Source organism: Notechis scutatus, chromosome 1, assembly GCF_049901735.1.
Source record: "Notechis scutatus isolate UNSWTSFEM ecotype Mainland chromosome 1, rNotScu1.2, whole genome shotgun sequence".
NCBI lineage: Eukaryota > Metazoa > Chordata > Lepidosauria > Squamata > Elapidae > Notechis > Notechis scutatus.
The window spans coordinates 175,163,949-175,188,104 of record NC_142009.1 but is presented as its reverse complement, the minus strand read 5'-3'; the positions used below and the strand labels follow the sequence as shown (position 1 = coordinate 175,188,104).

The following is a 24,156-nucleotide window of genomic DNA, read 5'->3' as shown; positions in this document are numbered from 1 at the left end:
CCAACCATGCGAAGAATACCCAAAGCGACGTTCACACCAATGGCTGCCGGTCTTCGACAGGAACAATCTCTTCCAGAGGATGTGCCAGAGTGAATGAAGACCTGGATGGAGATGGCTATCCGTCAGGGAATCGCAGCAGGCCTGCAACATGCGGTTCTGACCAGGGATCACCCCGCACCAGCTGAGTATGATTCGCAATCAGTTCGGTCATTGGCCAGGTCGGAGCTACACTATACCCAGGTACAGTGTCAAGGGGGTATGCTCCTACAGGAACCGCAGGAGGAGGAGCAGGAGGAGGAGGCGGAAGAGATGGAACACATTGAACACATGGACCAGAGTGAATCAGAATCAATGCATGATACTGACCCGGCCATGTCGGAAACAGACCCCTTACAAAGGGGGATGTTTGAGGATGAGGGCCTCGCTCCCGACCAACCTGTATTTACAGGCTTGTTCTGGCCACAACTTTTCAAATCTCTATTGTTCAAGGCCAAAAATACTGCGCAACTGGACAAGCCGGCCTCTTCTACCACTCCAACTCCATCAGACGAGGGACCAGAGGATCTCATTTTCACCCAACCTGTTCTTGAGGCAGACGTGATTCCAGTCCCCTACATGTTTGCAGACCTGGTACAGAAACAGTGGGCTTCTGCAACAGCGTACCCAGCCCCCACTGCTTATGACAGGAAATTCTTTAATTTGGCTCCCGATTTCTTAAAATTGTTGAATACTCCTGAGGTAGATGAACCCATTGTGGGATTAGCGTCCTCGTCCTCCATTCCCAGTGAGGCACTGGAGGCATTAAAGCCGGAGGACAAACGGGCCGAGCTAGCCCTACACAGGGCCCATCAGTGATGCATGGACCATCAGAGCAGCCACGGCCGCTTCCTTCTTTACCGGTTCTTCCCTCAGATGGCTCCGGCTATTACGGGAGCATGTCCCCAATTCCAATACTAGAGCACACCAAGACATTGCAAAGCTGATAGCAGCCGCCAAATTCTCAGCTGAAGCAACCTTTCATGCAGTTAAGTTCACATGTCACAGCGACGTTAAAGAACTGGCAAGTGGACATTAAACATAAATGCAAGCTTACTTCATCTCCTCTAGCGGGAGACAGACTGTTTGGCCCTTCCCTCGATCCGCTACTCATTGAGACTCGAAATAAAAAGAAAATTTTACCCTCCCTTTTTCGGAGGTCAGACCCTAGAAACCCTCAGTCCTTTCGGAGGGGATCCTTTCGGCCCTTTTATCAGGGACCGCTCTCAACCAGATACCAGAGATCCCCACCTTTCCGACCAGGGCAACAGCCAGAGAGGTCAGACTTTGGGGATAGGAACAGAAGGGGTGGCCAACCCAAGAAATCCTTCCGAGGAGTGGGACATAGATTTTTCTGGCATCCAAGATAACCCCATGGACCCGCCTTCCATTGGCGGCCACCTTAAATTATTCGCGAACCAATGGGACTCCTCAATGTCTGATTCCTGGGTCAGAGACACGATCAGATTCAGCCTCGCGCTGGAGTTTCAATCCGCTCCCCCAGATTTCTTTATGTTGTGCCCTCTTTCCAGAGATCCGGTTAAACGAGATCTTATGGAAACAGCTATTCAGCACTTACTGGACATACGAGCCATCCAACCAGTAGCTACCGACCAATGAGGATGAGGTTTCTATTCACATCTTTTCGTTGTTCCCAAAAGTTCAGGGGGGTGGAGAGCAATCTTGGATTTGAAACACCTTAATCAATTTTTAGTATATCACAAATTTAAAATGCACACCCTACAATCTATCTTACTTGGTATCAGAAAAGGTGACGTCCTTACATCTATAGATCTGACGGAGGCGTACTTACATATTCGAATTCGTCCTTCCTACTATAAATTTTTAAGATTCTGTTATAATAATCTCCATTTTGAATATGTGGCTCTTCCCTTCGGACTAGCCTCTGACCCCAGGACCTTCACAAAGGTTCTCGCAGCCCTCGCTGCTCATCTCCGGGGTGTCCCCATACGACTGCAGTGTTACCTCAATGATATCTTAATTCTGTCATCTTCTGTTCATCAATCAGTCATAGATACTCAGACCATATTACACTCCCTACAACTACATGGGTTCTCAATCAATTGGGAAAAGAGTCATTTAACGCCTTTGACTCGATTAATCCATCTGGGGGCAGTCATAGATACAGTGGAAGGCAAAGCTTTCCTGTCACCAGATAGACAAAACAGCATTCATCAATTAGTTAAGGAGGTCAGGGTTCGCAGGAGGGTGTTCCTAGCTGATTTATCAAAATTGTCAGGCAAGATGATCTCATGTATATCTATTATTCCTTGGGCCCGGCTCCACATTAGATCCCTCCAGTGGTTCCTGCTCCCGTACCAGCGATCCGGCCAAAGCAACTCCAAATACAAGGTCAAAGTTCCATCACAGGTCCTCATATCTCCTCTGGTGGACCAGACCAGCCATAAACAAAGGTTGCCTATTCAAAGAGCCCCACAGACTTACCATCACCACCAATGCCAGCCTGATTGGATGGAGAGCTCACTTTCAATCGCTCACAGCCCAAGGCCGCTGGTCCTCCATAGAACGATCGCGCAGCATAAACTGTCTGGAGCTTCAAGCAGTACACCTGGCTCTCCACAGCTTCCTTCCACAGGTACACAACCAACACATATTAATATTGACCGACAACGTAACCGCGAAAGCTCACATAAACAAACAGGGGGGCACTCAGTCGAAACACCTCATGCGAGAAGTGGAGCATTTTTGTCGTTGGGCAGAGAGCAACCTGATTTCCATCAGAGCAGAACACATTTCAGGACTGTCGAATACACAGGCAGATTGGCTAAGCAGGGCCACGATAGATCCATCAGAGTGGCGCCTCCATCCGACCCTCTTTCAAGAGGTGGTCAGGACATTTGGGCAGCCAGTAGTAAACCTGTTCGCTTCCCCCCTCAACGCTCAGCTCCTGAGATTTCTTTCCGGATACCCCTCACAAGGAGCAGAGAATTTCAATGTGCTCCATTGCCGTTGGCCCCTGGGGCTTCTGTACGTATTCCTGCCCCTTCCACTGATCCCCAAGGTCATCCAAAAGGTGCTCGATGAGAGGACGGAACTGCTTCTAGTAGCTCCCTACTGGCACAGACGGTCGTGGTTTGCAGACCTCCGCAGTCTATCACCACCATGGAGAATTCCGCCAGACAGGGTCTTGTTAACCCAAGGACCCCTTCAACATCCGGACCCTCAATGGTTATACTTGACCGTCTGGAGGTTGAGCGGAGTCGTCTGAAGAGTGAAAAGTTTTCCAACAGAGTTATCACCACTATCCAAGCTGCCAGACACCCCTCAACAACTCGCATCTACAATGCCACGTGGTCCAGTTTCTACAAATGGTGTACTAAGTCTCAAATTGATCCCATTTCTCCATCTGTGGCGCAGATCCTAGAGTTCTTACAAGAACAAGGGATTATCACCTAATACGTTGAAAAGACAAGTGGCGGCCTTGGCGTCAGTTATCATTTACGAAGGTCTCCTATCCCTTTCCCATCATCCACACATACAGTGTTTCCTTTGAGGAGCCACAAACTTACGCCCACCAACGGTTCACCGTTATCCCACTTGGGACCTTAACAAGGTCCTTCTTGCACTCACTAAGTGCCCTTTCGAGACCTTGCAATCGTCAAGTCTCCAATTTCTGACATATAAAGTAGTTTTTCTTGTAGCGATCACTTCCGCTCGTCGTATTTCAGAACTGGCAGCCTTGTCGCTCAGGCAAGATCTTTGCGTCTTCCATTCCGACAGGGTCGTCCTTCGTCCCGATCCTATGTTCATACCTAAAGTTAATTCAGCCTTTCACAGGGCACAAGAACTGATACTTCCTAATTTTTGTACCAGGCCATCCCAAGGGCTGGAACAACAGTGGCATCAGCTGGACGTGAGGCGAGCGTTACGAATATATATTCACCGCACAGCCTCTTTTAGAAAAACGGAGGCTTTATTTGTGTCTTTTCAGCCCAACAACCAGGGATGCAAGGTCCCATCCTCCACAATAGGCCGTTGGCTATGGGCCGCAATAGCGAAAACGTATCAGACTCAAGCACTTCAGGTGCCCAGGGGCATAACAGCTCATTCAACAAGGAGCGCCACAACATCGGCAGCATGGGCCACGCAGGCACCAATCACTGACATCTGTCGTGCCACAACTTGGGCCTCTCCATCACCTTTCATTAGGCATTATAAAATAGATGTGTTTGCATCAGCCGAGGCCTCCTTTGGCAGAAGGGTTCTGCAATGGGTCCACAGGGACCAGGAGGGGATCCCAAGACAGACGGAGTCCCTCCCGTAGGACAGGCCAAGCTTTGGTATGTCCCACTACTGGATGCTCTGAGCAGCTTGTGGGAGAAAGGGCGTTGGTGCTTACCTGACACGCCCGTTCTCCTTGAGCTGCGAAGAGTATCCAGCTCCACCCTCTTCTGTCTGGTGGGATCCTGTTTCGACCAACGAATTTTTACAGTGTTAAGGGCAAGGGTGTTTGTTTCTCTCATCTTCGCCAAAACTGGGGAACGCTGGGGAGGAGTCCCGTGGAGGAGGAGGAGCGTTCCGCATATTAAGCCCAGCCTAGATAAGCAGAGACTGAAGCACCTCCCACTACTGGATGCTCTGAGCAGCTCAAGGAGAACGGGCGTGTCAGGTAAGCACCAACGCCCTTTTTATTGACCTGAAAACAGATTTCTATTCAATTTTTCCTGAGGCAAAGCCAGCTTCTTCCTTTATTGACAATCATGTATGACAACTAATCATTATGTTCTATGAAGATACCTTATTCCAGTCAAATGTAATACTCTGCCACTTTCACACTCTTAATTTGCATGCAAGCAGGAGTTAAGCAAGGATATATCCTTGCCCTCTCTTATTTCATTTCTATGTTAATGGTGTTATATGGACCATTTCTAAACATGAATCTCGATGTCCACTAAAGGACATTTCTGTGCTTCTTTATACTGATACACAGATGGATTTTTTTGTTCCCTGTGGTATTAATCAAATACTATCTGGATGAGGATTTCACTGAGAAACAACAGCAGTATAAATATTAAATTGGTGATTTTCAAATTCAGCAAGTAAAGCTGTTCCAGTACTCAAATATTTTCTTCCAGCCCTTCTTCCTAGACACATGGGACTCCTGAGGCAACAGCTCTGGTTCAAAAGGCTGCAAACACAATTAGTACATTTGCCAGATGCAGTGCAAATACAGTACTTCAGTTCTTGCTGCAAAGTAATGCTAAAGTTTTGAGGTTTTGGTGTTCAGTTTTGCATTGATTCTGACTTCTCTAGCTCTGAAGCAATTTAATTCAAATGTATTAAGATTCCATTGTAATTGCTTTGCTCTATTCCCAATACTTTGGATAGGATTAAAAGAATCTGCCACCTTAAGTAATGGCTGAGACAATACTTTTAGTGTGTTTGGCTGGCTCAGCTGATTTTTGATAAGTTTATTTCTGCTTGGGGGGGAAAAAAACCTTTTGCCGTTTTTTCTTTTGTGGCATTTCTTCTTCAGTTTTAACATATATCTTGATAGAGCTACGCTGTTATGCTATGAATAAAGAGAATGATTTTCATATGATGTGTTATTATGTGTATTAAAGAAATATAGTAATAATTCTCTGCAGCTTACACTTTAATATTAAAAACTATAATAACAAAAATAGATAAGCAACCTAAAGAAATAATAATATGTAGTAATATATTGGAGGGGTGATTGCAAACAAAACTTGGACACAATTCTAAGACAAAAACCCAATACCAGGTAGCAGATCATACTCTACTCCAGAGTATCCCTGGAAGAGCCAGGATTTTACATCTTTACAAAAGCATAACTGGGTCAGGCTTGTATGTTCATGGGAGGAAGTGCAGTTTCAGAGAGAGCCCAGAGAGACGTTATTATCTAGATCAGGGGTCCCCAACCACCGGGCCGCGGACCGGTACCGGTCCGTGGATCACTTTGCACCGGGCCGCAAAGAAAATAAAAATAAAATAAAAATGGCAGCTTTCTTTGCCTTCGGTGAATGCTGCTGGGATCAGGGATCAAGGACACAAATGAAAGAAGGGGAGGGAGGAAGCAACCAAAGCCTGTCCTGCTCTCTGGCTCAGTGGCTTCGGTTTCCTCCCACCTCGTTCCTCTCTCAGTCGCTCTCTCGCTCCTCCACCAGCCCAGGAAGAAACTGCTTCAAAGCCGGCAGGGTGGCTTTTCCAGTCGGCGCAGCTCCCCCGAAGCGCCCGTTCACCCCCACCCCGCCGCCAATCAATCCAGGTTCAATCCAGTGCTCCGTTCTGCCTGCCTGCCTGCCTTCGTTTGTTTGAGCAGCTTCGGCTGAGAATAATAACTATTCGCCTCTTTTACTCAGCCGAAGCTGCTCCGAAACAAATGAAGGCAGGCAGGCAGGCAGAACGGAGCACTGGATTGAACCGCGGGCGACGGGGCGGGGCGGGGGTGAACGGGCGCTTCGGAGGAGCTGCGCTCCGAAACCACCAGAAACGAAGGCAGGCAGGCAGAACGGAGCACTGGATTGAACCGTGGGCGGCGGGGTGGGGGTGAACGGGCGCTTCGGAAGAGCTGCGCCGACAGGAAAAGCCACCCTGCAGGGTTCTTTGAAGCAGTTTCTTCCTGGGCTGGTGGAGGAGCGAGAGATCGACTGAGAGAGGAACAGGCAGACACCTGAGGGATGCGGCTGAGGGAGGGAGGGAGACACCTGAGGGACGGGGCTGAGGAAGGCAGGGCCGAGTTCAGGGAGCGCCAATGCCTCCTCATTGCAACCCTGAGCGACAGATAGTCCCTGCAGGATGGCTGAGAAGCCCGCCGCCCTGCAGGGACTATTTGTCGCTCAGGGTTGCAATGAGGAGGCATTGGCGCCCTGAACTTGGTGGTTTGCTGGCAGACGTTTTATTACCCGACTAGGTAACAACATCAGATGTTACCTAGTCAGATAATGAAACGTCTGCAAGCAAACCACCAAACTCGGACTCTCCCCCCACCCCGGTCCTTGAAAAAGTGTTTCTGCGTGAAACTGGTCCCTGGCACAAAAAAGGTTGGGGACCACTGATCTAGATCAGGGGTGTCAAACTCAAGGCTTGTGGGCTGGATCTGGCCCACAGGGTGCTTAGATTTGGCCCACGGGCCCACCCTGGAAACTGCAAAGGACCGGCCCTCAGTGCCTCTGCCAGCGAAAATGGAGCCTTAATGAGTGATATTGAGTTGGCCATGCCCCCCTCCCGGCTCCCTGAGGTCAAACACAACCCTGATGTGCTCCTCAATGAAATCGAGTTTAACACCCCTGGCCTAGATCCTCACAAGAGACATTGATTTACAGTTTGCACCTGGTCTATCTCAACTCAGGCAAATCTTACTATCTGAGAACAGGATCCTATAGGCATACAAATCTGAAGTTATGAAGGGTTTTATAAGTGACAACCAACTTCTTGAAATGAATGGTGAAGATCACCAGTAACCAATGCAGCCCACAAAGTAAACCTGGACAAAATGGAGAGTGCCTGTAACTATTCCTATGGCAGCATTCTGGATCAGCTGTAACTTCTAAATGATTTTCCAGGCTAATCCTATATAGAGTACTCTAGTGGTCCAGTCAGGAGTTAATTAAAGCACAAGTGATTGTATGAAAGACCTTCCAATCCAGGAAATATCACAATTGGAACATAAGATGGATCCACACAAAGGCCATTGTGGTCACAACTGCCACTTGTTAATTGAGCAGGAGCCAAAAACCTTCAAATTATGCAAAATTTGCCTTGGGAGACTACAACCACCTCATAAACTAAAAGTGGTGAATCTCTGTAAATGGAGGTTTCTTAATTCCAAAATGACCAGCCTAGTAGAATTGAGCCTAAGGGTATTTGTCCCCTCCAAGTACCCAGCCCTAGGACCTGGATGGCATTGCTTGGATAGTCAGAAAAAAATATATTTTTCTGTAGCTGTTTCAAATCCCCTATGTGTCTTTCCATCATGTTAAGAAAGTGGTAAGAATCTCAAGTTGGTGCTTTCTAAATGCATTGGGTCTGCTGGCTGGTTTGGAAAATTCTGAGAATTGCAATTCCTCAAAATCTGGAAGGCCCCAAGTTGTGTACAACAAAACATCATTAACATAAAATGAATGAGCTTGTAAAATTTGCATTTAAACAGCAATGTTCTGTTAATATTTGCAGGTCTATGAAGAGAATGGCTTGCAAGCATTCTTGTTTTTTAGCCATAACGTTGAGGTTTGCTTAAGTTCTTATTGGGAAATTGTTGGATTTCTTTATACAAAGAAAGCCTATTGTAAACTAAAAATAAATGTTAATATTGCCAAACAACAGAAAGTCGCCTCTTCTACTGTTATAGGCTGTAATCAGTTCCATACACACAGATGTTCCATTCAATTTCTGTTCTATTTGGATTACAACTATAGCAGCAAAATGTAAGTTCAGAGCCAAGTTGACCTGATGCAATTCAGGTGGCTTTTTCAGGACTCATGTCTGTAAAGGAATGTTTCATCTTGCCAAATTCCCTACTGCTGAATTGTGATAACCAACAAAAAGTGTTCCTCAGAGTTAGGGATTAGATAGGAGTTAAAGCTTAGATGATGGCTCTGTTCAAACTTCAGTTCTTTCTTTGGTAGACCCAGATCTGGAGGGATCTGCAATTTGAGATCTGTTAAACAAATAATCCATCAGCAAAAGCCTATTAGCTAGCTACTAGAGATCATCCCTGCATTTGTATCCTCTGACATACAATTAAAAACAAACTCCTTGTGAACTGGATAGTTGGTTGAAATCAGCATGCTGGGTCTGAATTACAAATGGATATGATAAAAGTGAATATGTGATTAATTACTAAGGCCCAATCATAAATGCAGTTCACATTTGTTTGAGTTTGTGATTAATCATTCATTATGGCATTGAATACAATTGACCTGGGTTATCTAAGCTCAGAATCAGTTGGATACTCATTTACATCACTGCCGCAGCGCTTCTCTCATAGAAATGGCCGGTCTGTCTTCTGACTCAATATATATACCATGTCAGAAAAGAGCTCCACTTACTGAGTGTCTTTTTCCTTCCCAAAATGAAGAGTGGAGAAGTCATGGACCTTATACAGTTCCACAGCACCCAGAGACAGCACCACTGAACTCAGAGGCCCATGAGTTTTCAGAAGCCGTTTGATATTTATTTTTTATTTATTTTTTTCAAAACTAGGGATGGAAATGGAAGGGTGGGAACAGAAGTGGAAAGCCCCTGAAGACAAAGTACTGTAACCTCCACCTTTAATTTTTACTTTCCCTCGTATGATTTTAAACATTGTCAGAGTTCTAGGCTGTTTGGAGAAGAGTTGAAGGTTCTTGGAATATCACTTAAAACATTGCTACTCCACTGCTAGAAATAGAATAAAATTAGGTTTCCTGTTTTTTAAGACTTGGCTTCAATAATTCTCTATCATGATAGCTAAAGCCATCATGTTTGAATGTAATTTGGAAGAAGAGTTTTGGGTTGGATTTTTATTTTCAGAACCTGAATGTATAAGATCTACCCCCTCTCTTTTAGTCTTCAGGAAAAGCCCTAAAACCTGGCTATGCCGACTGTCATGGGGCCCTGAAGGAGAAGCTTTTGGCTGGAGTTAGTTGGTGAACAAACAGAGAAGGCATCCCCAACTCTCTGCTCCATGTTTTTTAGTTTAATTTTTGTAATGTTAATTCATTTTATATTTATAATTGTTTAGATATTTGTATATTTTATCTCACTGTCTCCTGGAACTGTGAGATGGGGTAAATACATTTAATAATTTAATAATGCATGGAATAATAAAGTGCAGAAGGTTGGAAACATGCGGAAGAGGCCTTTATTCTGCACTAGATAGACAATGGCTTAAAAGATGATGATGAATAATATATGAGCATTTTGAATATGAATAATAGGCCCAAGTGTGTTTAGGAATGTTGTCATTTTCAAGAAATAAATATGCAAGAAAGCAAACAGCATTTTGGGAGATGAACATTGGATATTATCTATCCACTAGACTAGAGGATGGCAGTGGCATTTGTAGCAAACCACAGTTTCACTATCGTGATGATACATGCATGGTGATGTCATCACACACATGCTATTATACTTGCAACCCAGTTTCTGGTGCAACTATGAAAATCATGAGATATGTGTGTTGATGTTGTCACTCATGATTTTGTGATTTGCCTTTTCTTGCTCCTTAACTATGGAGTATTTGTCCCTTCAGTGCTGCAGCCCAAATTAATCTCTAACTTTAAATCAAAGCTAAAAATATTAATTGAAGATGCTGTGCATACCATTTCTTTCTTTTTAGCATGATAATGAATATACCGTGGTTCTTATTTTGAGTATTTCAAAGTACTCGAGCCTTTTTAAGTGTGCTATTTGGTTTGAAAAGAAAAGCACAGAAGTATTTTGAGCTTCATAGAAAAGGGTATGTTACTTATGATAAGACGTAGTTCACTTTAAAGCTGTCAAAAACAAAATGAATTGGTGTCAGTTTCATGTATACCTCTGTGAAAATGTGTTCTTGCAGTTTATGAGTCCTTTATGAGGTATGACCCTCTAGAGCAGAGGTCTCCAAACTTGGCAACTTTAAGACTTATGGACTTCAATTCCCAGAATTCCTCAGCCAGCTATCCTGGCTGAGGAATTCTGGGAGTTGAAGTCTACAAGTTTTAAAGTTGCCAAGTTTGAGGGCCCCTCCTCTAGAGGTCCTACCAGTACTAAATGTGGTAGCTACATCTGTCTTAATTTATAAATTATGGTAGTCTGTGGAAATTAAGATAGCTGAAGCCAAAAGTGACATCTATCTCTGCTGCTATTAATATGGCACTGTTGTCCAATCATGGAGACACTCATAATATAATATTGATTCTGAGTCTCAACAATCTGTAAAAAATTATGTACATGGTGATTGCAGTGAGAATAACTGGCTTTTTTTTCTATTTTCATTAGAATTCCATTCTGTCTGTGAAAGAACTTTGTGGCCTCCCACCAATTACCAGTCTGAAGCAATGCATTTTGACCTTGGTTTCACGGCTTGTGAACAGCGACAGTGTCCCTTCAGTGGTTCTCTGCATGAAGGACAACCTTCCTTATCTAGAACCATTGGGAACTCTGACAGATGTGCAGAAAAAGGTTCTAGCTGCTTATGACCAGGTTTGAGCTTACATATAGTTTTGTGGGTGTTTGTATTATGAAAAAATATTTGAATTTGAAAGAAGGAAGTAGGCCATTCCATCTGCCATGCGCAGTACAGAACAAGAGTATGCTCTATTAGATTTTCTATTAGTGTGGCAAAAACTAAGCTTTTTGGCAAAAGAAGTCCAATTCTCAGTCATATTTTAATAAGGGTTTTAACAACCGATCAACAAATGTTTTAAAGACCTAGATATATTTCGCTCACCAAAGAGAAGGTTAAAGAAGACTTGATAGGCATGTCCAAATATTGGAAGTGCTGTTGTGCAGAAGATATGAAAAGAGACAAGGTTAAACAAGATCAAACGCAGTAAATGGAAATTTCAGGAAGCACATTTTCACAGAACATTTATAGGTAGTTTTTAACATGATGAGTTTTTTTCCCCTCAGTGGAATAGACTATTTTAAATGCTGATACTTTTTTCTGGAAATATTTAAGCAAAGTCTGGGTGCTTTAATTATATTCTGCACTGAATGAGAATTGGAATAGTTTGTCTTGACATCAATATCCAATTTTTTGATTTTGTGATTCAAATTGTCACTGAGATTATGATGTTAGGACAGAAATGGAACTGCCAGCAGATTTAAGAAAAGATTTGGTATTAGTTCTAACAAAAAACACATCCCCTATTGGTAAGAAGGGAAATTTTGGGAGGTGGTGGGGAAGGCTAATAGGAGGCATGGAGAAATTGTGACAATGGAAGAGAGAGAGATATGCCTAGGAGATCCATGAACACCAGATAGCAGTTAATTATTTATTTAGGATTTGATGAGAACATGACAGAAAAGATAACTGTTAGAAGAAAGAATGAAAACTTCAGTATCACAACCCATTGACAATCTCAACCATAGTGGGAAATTATGAGAATCCTAAACTGCGCTAAATTAAAAAATGCCATCAAGCTTGGTATTCAGATAAATCAGAAATCAACAGACACATAGAAACAAACCAAATTTACACACTATTCAAAAGAGACAATTAAAAAAAGCTAAGAATGAAACCAAAAGACCAGAACACATCCTATCTATCACCCACCACTCATATACACAAGTATTAAAAACAGGCACAGAATCAATCAGAAAAATGATACCCTATCAAGGAACTACCAAGACTAAAATCACACCCCCACCAACATGGCAGGGCAAACCTTTGTAGGTAAACTGGGAGCAAACCCCACACTGATTCACACTGAGGATGTTACCTAGTTGGTAATGAAATGTCTGCAGCCAAACAATTAAGTTCAGAGAGCACCCAGGACTCTACAGTAATGTAGATTTTGTATGTGTTGCCTTCTTTTTTATGATTATTCCACAGTAATGTGTATCTTTCACATTGCCTCATGACGTGTTTTTTAAAAATGTGGGCTAGTCAAAATGCCAATCATTATTATATTTATTTATTAAATTTATATGCTGCTCATTTCAGTGATAAGGTGATTCTGGATGGCTTAGAGATGATAAAAAGATGAATATAGAAACAATTAATTTTTTTAAAAGTTACATAATAGCTAATACTAAGCAGATGGATTACATGAAGGTGAGATCTTCTTATGCTATCAACCATGTCCAGCAAGGAAGTCCTCCATTGGGGTCCCAAGCCAACTGGCAAAACCAGATTTTAACCCCGCCCAGAAGACCAGAAGGGTGGGAGCGGATATCACATCTGACAGTAAAAGATTCCACAGGGAGGGGCTACAGCAAAAAAAGTCTCTTCTCCTTGACATTGCAAGCTGAAATTAACAGTCCATAGCCCCTTCTGCTGAAGGGAATGGGACAGGGTAAGCCCCTTGGGGCAAGGCATCTCCTCAGATTCCCTGGACCCATGCCATATACAGTAGAACCTCTGATCACGAACAATTCTGACCATGACCAAATCAGGTTCTGACCAAAACATTCACAAAATTTTTGAATCTGGTCATGAACACATACTTGGGTGGCGATCAGACACGACCCCTCACCCAGAAATTCCTGAAGACGAAACATTAGAAGAAGAAGAAATCGCCAAAATTATGGAACAAATTATGGTCGTGACCAGAGGTTCTACTGTTCATTTATTAAATTTATATGCTTCCCTCTTACTATTGAAGTGACTCTTATACAAGTACATATAGTCAGGGGTGGGTTGCTACTCACTGGTTCAGGCAACCCAGTAGCTAATTTTATGGCCAGTTCGGTGAACTGGCAAATCCAACCCCTGTCTGGCCCCGCCACTCCCACCCCACCCCGCCCTGCCCCTCCCAGGAGTCCCCATGCAGCCTGTTTTGGATTACAGGTAAGTGCAGAGACTCGAGGAGGGTGAAAAATGGGCCTCCCGGAAGTTCTGGCCTCCAGAGAGCCTCCGGAACCTGGGGAGGCCATTTTTGCCCCACACGGAGGCTCGAGGAAAGCCTCTGGAGCCTGAGGAGGACGAAAACGTCCCTCCCACAGCCCATTTTCGCTCTCAGGCCAGAGTGGTGGAGGCCGATTAAGTCACACCCACCATGGCTCTCTGGAGTCCAGAACTTCCGGGAGAACCAGATGCTAAATTTTTTAAAGCCCACCCCTGCATATAGTCCTCACCTTACAAACACAATTGGGTACAGAATTTATGCTGCTAAGCAAGACAGTTGTTAAGTAATCTGTGCCGGATTGTACAACTATTTTTTAACCATGGTTGTTAAAGCAAATTACTACAGTTGTTAACTGAATCATGCAGTCATTAAATGAATCTGACTTCCTCCATTCACTTTGCTTGACAGAATGATTGCTGGGATGCTGCTATCATTGTAAATACATGGTGATTGCCAGCCAAATTTTAATCACATGACTATGGTGATACTGTGACAATCATAAGTGTGAGGACTAAGTCAAGGCTGTTGTAACTTTGAATAGTCACTAAATGAATGGATGTAAGTCGAGAACTACCTACATTCAGAAAATGTTACAAGAAGGATCAGACCTGGGTCCTTTTATGGTTTAGTATTTTTTGGTGGTTTTGGATGAAGAGGTGGTAGAAATATTTATGAAGTTTGCAGATAATACAAAGCTGAATAGTATAGAAGTCTAGAAAAATACTCTAGAAGTCTGAAAGAAAACACAACTAAAATAATAAAATAGAAGAAAAAAGCTTTAGTGTAGGGACAATGCCACAAGTGATGAGGACACAGTTATTCCTATCGTTTTATCCAAGCTCCCATTTTAAAAAATAATGTTAAGATTGCAGCTCGGATATTTTATATATATATATAGTAATTGGCATATTCTTGTTATTTGCAGAGATTTATGATAGATCTGATGTTTTAGATTGTAGAATGTGATTTTGATTTTATTGTTGCCTTGAATTTTCTACTCCGAATTGCCACAGACTTGACCAGAAGCAAGCAGGATAGAAATATGATTGATAAATCACCAAAACTAATTTTTTTCTAAACCCGTGATCTCCAGTCTGATTTATAGGTAATAGACAGCACACCAAACTTACATATCAATGGAATTAGAAAAATATACTTCTCATTTATTTATAACTAAATATTGGCACATAATAAAATGTCATGTTCTCCTCTCCTCCCACCCACCCTCACCCCTAGTAATTCCTCTGATATTTCCAGAATTTAGATTAGGTAGGCAGGGGATTCTAAAATCAAATTTAAATAAAAGGCAAAGAAATGCATCCTATGCACATCTCGATATAAATGCACATCTCGATATAAATGCAATGAGAAAGCATGTGATTAACAATCACCTGTCATTTAGGAGTTGACTGAAATACATCAGTCCAAACTATTAAACACTATAGAAATAAACTAAAATAAATCAAAACTCATTTCAAAAAATGCCAAGAAGCTATTTTAAAACTTACTTGACAGCCAGTGAAATTATAGCTGCTAGGTCTTGCCTGGTTTGAGTTGCAGCAAGAACATCAGTTAAAAATCTGTTATTGGTGGCTGCATATAAATACAATCTCATTGTGCAGTATAGTGAGAAGAATAATCTGTAATATGTTGGTAAAGTAGCTTTTAAAATCTTAGCTTCCATGTTTATCAAGAAAACATAACACATGTTTAAAAAGGGGCGAAAGAAATCCATTTAATTCATATATGAAGATGACCCTATCTACTTTTAATTTTTTTAACAATGTAAAAGTTAATATTCAAAATTCATACTTCCCTGCAATGCAGTTTATAAACAATTTAAAGATGCATGTATTCAGAATGTACAAAATCCATGTTAGAGACTGTTCTTTATAAAATTACATAAACTGGGCCATTTTTAAAACTTAGAAATGCATATACTTGCATTGAGAAATACATTGTATACTACATGAAAATTTTAGTACAAACTTTAAAAAAAAAACAACCAAATGGTTGATTAATAGAATTTCATAAATTGCAAACGTGACAAGATGAAAAAAAATAATCCTATTCGTATTGGAAGTAAATGTCAAATGCTTTGATCATAGTGAATAGGAGGCAGCGGCTTCATTGTTCCCATCCGAGTTACATTCTATCTTAAATCTTTTCTTGGTTCTGCGCTATAGCTAGAATGAAGAGTTCAGTTGCTGATATGGTAGACTTTTAAAATTCTTTGCTTCAAAATTCTGTTTAGTATTGGGATGAGAAAATGATTTTAGGATGGGCGTGCACCAACAAGCCTCCTCACCTATCCATGCACTATGGTGCAAATTGTCCTCCGCACCAGTTTGTGATTGGCTGCAGAGCTAGGATCATACAGGCGGAGGCCCAGGTCCACTTTCAAGCCAAGGAAGTTTGCTAGGAGATTTTAGGCCACTTGCTCTCTTTTACCTCAGACTACCCTTGAGATAGGTTGCTGGGTTAAAATGAGAATAGCACTCAAGGTGGTTTACAATAAACACAGCACATACTGAGACAAAATAAAAATACCTCACAGGGTTGCTATTGTGGGAAAATAGGTGGCAGGAGTATTAGAGCTACTCACCACACATACAAACACACAAAGGGACAGAGACAGAGACAGACACACACACACACACACACACACACACACACACACAGAGAGAGAGAGAGATATTAAAAATCGAATCATCATAATCCCATCCTCCGCTTTATTCCAAAATGGAGAGAAGATAATTTGTAGGCAAGATTCTCATTTTTTTTCGTTCTTTGAGATCTTTGTAGAAGATATGGGGTTATTTGGAAATGACTGGGCAACATTTTTAAGATTTGCTTATCTAGCAGGAGGATTGGACTAGAAGACCTCCAAGGTCCTTTCTAACTCTATTAATCTGTTATTTATTTAATGTATAATATTTATTTAATTGGTTAATACATTAATGTTTAAGCCAGAATATAGTTTCTTAACTAATTTAAATCTTCTGCCTCTACTTTTGTTGCATGTATGCTATATATTTTAGCCATTGTTTTTAACTTAACATAGTGTTTGGATGCAGTTTTGGAAAAATATTGTTATAAAGGACAGCATGTACATTTTAAAAGTAGAAATAATGTATTATAGCAGTGAAGTGATGGTTATACTCTACCATGAAAGTTCCTAAATATCATCTATTTTAAATTAAATAAATTCATTAATGAATAATTAAAAAACAGGCTTTACAAAAGAGGGAATTTGAAATGGTCTATATGAACTCCTCCTTCTCTCACAGATGTAGGGACTGTGCATAAATGGCATATCATCCTGATATAAAGACAAATGTGTTGACACAATACAATATTTTTCTCTTTATTACAATATTATGTATTGTGTAGAACATTGGACTGTGTTATAAACATGATCAACACTGTACTATACCAGAGCTGTGTGAAAATACAGGCACGTAGCCTGGGCTGCTGGCCACTGAAAACCCTTTTTTATAGCTCCCCAAACTCTCAGAAATTATGCTTTCACATTTCAGGGGCTCAATGCCAAGAAATAAATGCTATTTCCCGTTGTTTTTCAGCTGTCCTGTATATGCACGAAAGAGCAGGAGCTGCAAATTTTTCCCATGGAAGCTGCAGTTATGTTGTAAAAATACTGCATTTTCCTACCACTCAAATGTATACTTTTTAAAAATATCGTAACACAAATGCCTTTTAAAAACTCCCAGGGAGTGTACACTTTGCTTGCTAGAATGTTGTATGGAATGTGATTGAGCAAGACTCTCGGTGCCTATTAATACTTTCACCAGGACATGGCTTTCTCTCTTGATTTTTGAACTTTTATTTTGTCTTCCTTTCTTTTATGTTGTGATAACAATTATTGGAGGCCATATGCTCTCTTATTAAGTAACAATATTTTGTCATCCATTCAGTAACCTTTTTTAAAAGTGACAAACTGTTTACAAGATTCCCCACTTTCTCCTAAGGAAGAAGAGAGAGATTATCTGCTACTAAAACTCTTGTTGTCATGACCTTTAATTGACCAAAATGGTGCCTCATAGGGCAACAAAATTTTGAATCAAGGTACAAGGTACAAATGGGCTAATTTACAGAATGTGTCCAAAATCTGGGACCCCTAATTCCCAAGGGATTGAAATTTGTGCTACTGGCTTCTGCTTCAGTCAATCAATCAGTTTCTCTAAGGTCCCAAGAACCAAGAAAGACACATGGAACTGCTTCTGAGCCGTTTTCTTCATTGTTCCTCATATGTAGTCAGAAAACTTGCCTCAAACTAAAGCAATTATTTGCACCACTGTACATATGCACTGAGAATTGTTAGGGAGGATCTCTAACTCTTTCTCCCAACCATACTGCCTAAGCTTCACTGCCTCTTTGATGATGAAATGCATCCCCTCTCTCCTAAGAATCCAGATCACATTCCACTACAGTTTCCCATCCAGTCTTGTAATCAGGGGTGGGATTCTACCAGTTCACACCTATTCGCTAGAACTGGTTGTTAACATTCTAAGCAGTTCGGAGAACCGGTTGTTAGAAGAAATTACTGGCCTAATCCTGTAAGGAAGGCAGGAAGGAAACATTCTGGTGTTGCTTACAGAAACTGCCTCTCCGTTAACCCTTATTACATTCTTGGGCAGGACTAGATTTCCTGTCTCAGGAACGTCTCTGGAGGTTTTTCCCCCCTCCTTTGCTGGTACTTTGCTTGTGTGGAGTGACCATTCAAAGTTACAATGGCACTGAAAAAAGTGACTTATGACCATTTTTCACACTTACGACTGTTGCAGCATCCCCACACTCATGAGAGGCCAGGCGAGGAGATGCGTGCCTTGATGTGAGTGATATTGAGTTGGCCACGCCCAGCCAATAACATGACCACCAAGCCATGTCCACCTAGTTACATGACCACCAAGTCACGCCTACCACCTAAGCTACGCCCACAGAACCGGTTGTTAAAAAAGTTGAATCCCACCCCTGCTTGTAATCCCTCACTCTCTCTCTCACCCAGCAGCAGCCACTTACTTGCCTGCTTGGAAGGGGAGGGGAGGGAAGATTTGCAGTGCTCTCTGCCAGATTCCCACAGACTCAGTGGGGAAGCTGGCAGGAAATCAGTGCCCCTGCTCCCACTGCTTTTTCACTCACCCTTGGTCATTCTGTTTCTCTGTTTCTATAAGAAAATATCTCTGAAATGATGATCCAACAGGGCATGACTGTCTAGTAGCCTTTAATTCCTTGGAGTTCTACATTCTAATTCCCCCACCCCACCAATGTGTATGTGCATGTATCCTGTTTAAAATGGGGGCAAGATAGAAGCAGTCTCACATGCTACTGACTTTGTTATATTAAATGAGCACTGGTTAATATGCATTTTTTTTTTGCTAAATATTACAAAGGCTCACTTTCAAGTCCCATAGTTTTGGATGAAACAAATCCCAAAATATTACATTTATCCTCATGTGGGTGATTGTTACTGAATAGGACTTGTCTCTTCCTTGCCTCCCAAATTTGCTCTGAAGGATTACTTAATATGAAAAACATTAATATGGGGACCATATTGAGGGCTCACCATGCACGGAGGATTCCATTCCCCATGTAGCTTGATGTACAACTTGTTTAGAATTGTTCAGAAGCTTTGTAATTTTCTCCAGCCTACTGCTATTACTTGTTACATTTCCTCCTAATTGTCAGGATAATATCTACTTGACATAAACAAAGGTTCATTGTATTTTCTTCTTCAGTGCCCTTTGCATTGGTTATTGAATGGCAAACATTTTACAGAAATGAAAAAACAAACTTTTTGACATGCTTGTATTATGTTGAACATCAAATAGTTGTGATAGAAATGATCAAACTGACATTTCCTTGTTTGATTTTCTCTAACAGATGATTCAAGAGAGCAAGTTTCTTGTAGAAACAGCAGATACTGTTTACGACAAAATAATTCAGTGTCAGAAAGCAGGTAATACTCTTTGATTAATGTGTATTATAATAAATATGTCAAAGAAACGGTATGTATCATAAGGAGCCCAAACATTTCAAAATAGATTTGTTTTACCATGGGGCATTAAATTTTTAAAACTTGGATTTGAGATTTTTTTTTCATTTCTATATTACAGTTTTCTTAACACATTTTTAAAATTTCTTGCAAGGGTAGTAGCTAAAGAATTGGAAGTGAGGTGGGGCTGAAAATTTCTCAAAAAGTGTACATGTGTTATAATTTGTCCTGAGAAGTTAAGAAGTTAAGAAGATCACTTAAATATGAGCCAGCAGTGTGCAGCTACTGCCAAAAAGGCTAATACAATCCTTGGTTGTATAAACAGAGGCATAGAAACAAAATCATGTGAAGTATTAGTACCAATTTATAAATCCTTAGTAAGGCCACATCTGGAATACTGCATCCAGTTTTAGTCACCACATTACAAAAAAGATGTTGAGACTTTGGGAAAAGTGCAAAGAAGAGCAACTAAGATTATTAAAGACCTTGAAAAATATGAAGAAGGGTTGCAGGATTTGGGTTTGTCTAGTCCAGAGAAAAGAAGAGCTAGGGGGTGACATGATAACAGTATTTCAGTATTTGAGAGGTTGCTACAAAGAGGAGGGGGTCAATTTTCCAAAGCACCAAAGGACAGGACAAGAAACAATGGTTGGAAACTAATCAAAGAGGGAAACCACCTGGAATTAAGGAGAAACTTCCTAACTGTGAGGACAATTAACCAGTGGGACAGCTCGCCCTCAGTTGTGGGTGCTTCATCACTGGAGATTTTTAAGAGACTGGACAGTCACTTTTCCGATATGGTTTAAGGTCTCCTGCTTGAGCAGGAGGTTGGACTAGAAAACCTCAAAGGTCCCTTCCAGCTCTATTCTGATTGAAGTTCAATTGCTGGCATGTAGGAATGACTCCTATTTGAAATCTGAAGTCAGGTGAGTGAAAAGTGGATTTCTACATTCTGAGTGACAAAATATTGTGTTTTTCTGCAGCACAGAAAAACAATAATCAATAAATACTGATTGAAAGTTCAGTACTGAGCTTTTCAATTAATGCACAGGTCACATAAAGCTAACCCCTTTCTTAAGGATGGGTTTAGTATTAGTATGATCCCTGGATTGGTAAATGAATTTGTCTACCTATATTAAATAGAAGATGTTACCCAGGCCATGTTCATCTGGCATTTAAACTCATACTTCAGCATAACATTTTTAAAGATTAATCATTCAAAAAAATAATTGCTGCTTACTCCTTAAGATCCCATATGTGATTTTGACTGATTGTTTAATGTTTGGATTCCTCATCATCTGCTGGTGTCCTGTACACATTGCTATTCCTGGATGAAAGGAAAACAACATTAAACCTTGGACATGCAGACGTCTTCCTTTCTTCTCCAATTACCAAGAGGAAATTGCCAGATTCTTTCCCTTTCAGTTTTAGTCAGTCATGGGGTCATTTGGATCAGGAATTGTAGCTAGCACTAATCATTTGGAATGAGTTTCTTTAAAATTGTGTGTGGTTAATATTAATCCTTTTTTGTTACACCAAACAAACCTACTCTATTTAACTACAACACGTGGTAAAGCTTTAAAGTCTTAGTTCTGCCCATGCAGGTAATAAAAAAGAACATAGAGCACATCCCAATAGCTTGCTGAAACATATTGTACAGTAATCATGTGTGCTACACTAAGCTGTTGTTTAAACATCCCTTTACAACTTTCTAAATAAATAAATAACTAGGTGGTGAAATTTCATTACAAGATCCCATGTAGAATATTGTGCAGTAATTAGTAGAACCAGTTAGTGAAGTGTAATAATAGTGAGACATAATTCCTAAATCTTGAAGGGAATTAGGCTATGGTTTATATTTTTCACATGGTCCACCCTTACCATTAACATTCTCTTTCTGATCAAACAAGCAGAAATAAAACAACTTTCACAAGTATTATACAGAGAGATAAAAAGTATAAGAATGAAACTTATTTCTTTAAGCCATGTTTTATGAATACTTTATCAAGTTCATAAAACATGCTAAATCATGAACAATTAAAATGACAGTGGCTCTTTTCACTACTGCACACTAAGTTTGACTTCCCAGACTTGGGAATTCTGGGAATTGTAGTCCCAACACATCTGGGAGGTGCTAGGTTGGGGACTGAAATGTTAAGAGAACCCAAATAAACTAATTTTTTGCTCAGTGTAATTTGTGGAATCCTCAATTGTCATTCTGAAAAATTAGTCTCTAGTGAATTAGCATTTTAAATAGTTTCATTTTATCTGCAATGTGCTACTCAAGAAATATGACTTATAAAATATAAAATGTTAAAAGCCTTTCTCTTCCTAAAAGCTACTGTATGTGTGTGCATTTTGAGTCACATAATTGGGTTAGAGATTACTCTAATTAAAAGTAGCATGTCTTTAATTAAATAGATTTTCATTAATTTAAGCTTTACAAGTGTCTGTAACAAGCTGATTACTTTGTTAGAAACATGCTTAAATGGACTTAATTACACTTTATCAACCAGATTAATATCACTGTAACAGTTTAAAAAGACCCAGGTCATACAGTATAACTATGGCTTGCCTTGAATTGATTTTAGTGAATCCAGTATTTAGCATACTTCCTGCATACACTGGATAAAAGTAATTGCTTGCACTACTGTTCGTTTTCATTTTGTTCTCAGCAATTAAACTTTTAATTTTTTTCAGAAGGAAATAAACAAAAATAAATAATTATATGGGAGACTGGCAGACCTGCAAATGGAGACTATGATTTTTCATGAAGCTTTGGGACAATCCTCATGTCTTTTGTGATATTCAGTGTTTGAGGAGGATAAAACACTAAGTCAAATAGAAGTTAGGGATTCAGAAGGATCATGAATTGAAGGAAAAGAGATGATTTGAAACATGGCAGACGTGTGCATAGCACTTCTTAGAAATATCTTTAAACCAGAGACATCAGTGCTGTTGCTTTAAGGTATACTTGACAGATGCAAACCTCAAATCAGCCTTTTCCCTTCCAATTCAGAAAACATGATCAGGCACATTAACAGAAAACAAACTACGTGGGTTGAATTAAAAGGAATATTTCCAGTGTTTTCAGTTGCCAGCAAATGGCTCTACTAACACCCTAAAAGCTCCGACATGTTCTTTAGAATCTGCTTCTTTGTTTCAGTTGGTGGGAAACTACTGTTAAAAAAAAAAGTCACTATTCATGAAATGAACCTTCAGTATTCTTTTAGTAGTGCTCCATAATTAAATTTTTGACTGCTGAAAAAGTTCCTCCAACTGAAATTTGTCACTGAATGCATGTTGTTTATTATGATGTATTGACTGTACTGTGCATTGCTGGTCCAAAAAATGCAAGAAGGTGTTAGATATTCAGTGGGGAAAAGTCAGTGATGTCAGACTTCCCCCATTGGTTCATTTTCCAGGGGGGAAAATGAACAGCCGACAGTGGCTGAAATTGTGGACAGCAGCCTGTAAAAAGAACAGCAGGCACACCGGACGGCAGTCTTTTGTTCAGAGCTAAATAAAGACATCCTTTTCTTCTACTGTTGTCCTGCCTCTTCAATCTAGCCCATATCTAACACTGGCGATGAGGGTGGGATTCTAGAAGAGAACAAAGGAAACGAGTCGAAGACAGAAAATTCCAATGCTGCTATCGTCATGCTGATCATCAGAATGTCCACCCACGGTCAACCAGAACCTTTTGATCCAAAAAAGCATGACTGGGTCACGTACATGGGACAATTTCGAATGATTTTAGAAGCAAATTCACTGCAGGATGCAACAGAACAGAGGAAGAGAGCTCTATTCCTGGGATATTGTGGAAATCGCCTCTACAAAATGGCTAGAACCCTAGCTGCTCCCAAAGATGTGGAAACAATGGAATGGAAAGAATTACAGAAGATGTTAGAAGAACATTATGCTCCCGCTGCATCGTCACTGGCTCACCGACTTGACTTTTACTGCAGAGAACAGAAACCAGGTGGGAACATAAATGATTACCTTACAAACCTACGAGATATTACTGCAGGCTGTGAGTTTGAAAATGTGGAAATAACTTTAAGAGATAGAATTGTAGTTGGAATGAGGGACCTGAGATTGCAAAGGAAGCTGATAACTAAAAAGAGCATCTCTTTAAAAGAAGTAATAGAGGAAGCCCGAGCAGCAGAAATCTCGGAAAAACCAGCAGCTAAAATTGAGAAATCCAAGAGCGTTCACTCAGCATGGGGGACGACCAGCAAATATCAGGGAGAGGGGGAGATTGGAGAACTCTCCAAAGAAGAGGAGGAAGAAACACATAGAGTAAAACCTGATAGAAGATCAGGGCCCCAAGGGACGAGCCAGAGACCCCTATGGTGTGCAGGCTGTAAAGGGAACCACCCCCGGGCGGTTTGCAAATTCAGGGATACAATCTGCCGCCGATGCAAGAGAAGGGGGCATATTGCTGAAGCATGCAGAGCAAATCTGCCAGCATACCCCAGGCAGAGACAAGCAGGGTTCCCTAATCATCCACGTGGCCCACAACAAAGGGGATTCCAGAGACCTCCTCATTCAAATTACAGGAGG

At 41.0% G+C, this 24,156-nt stretch overlaps 1 protein-coding gene across 1 annotated transcript in view; it reads left to right on the top strand.

Moving 5' to 3' along the window:
• The window catches only part of PLCL1 (phospholipase C like 1 (inactive)), a 238,418-nt gene that overhangs the window by 188,646 nt on the left and 25,616 nt on the right, over positions 1 to 24,156 (top strand). Inside the window, exons 3-4 of the mRNA XM_026667943.2 lie at positions 11,005 to 11,208; positions 19,479 to 19,554. Coding sequence (XP_026523728.2) covers positions 11,005 to 11,208; positions 19,479 to 19,554 — 280 coding nt within the window. The remainder of the gene's footprint in view (positions 1 to 11,004; positions 11,209 to 19,478; positions 19,555 to 24,156) is intronic.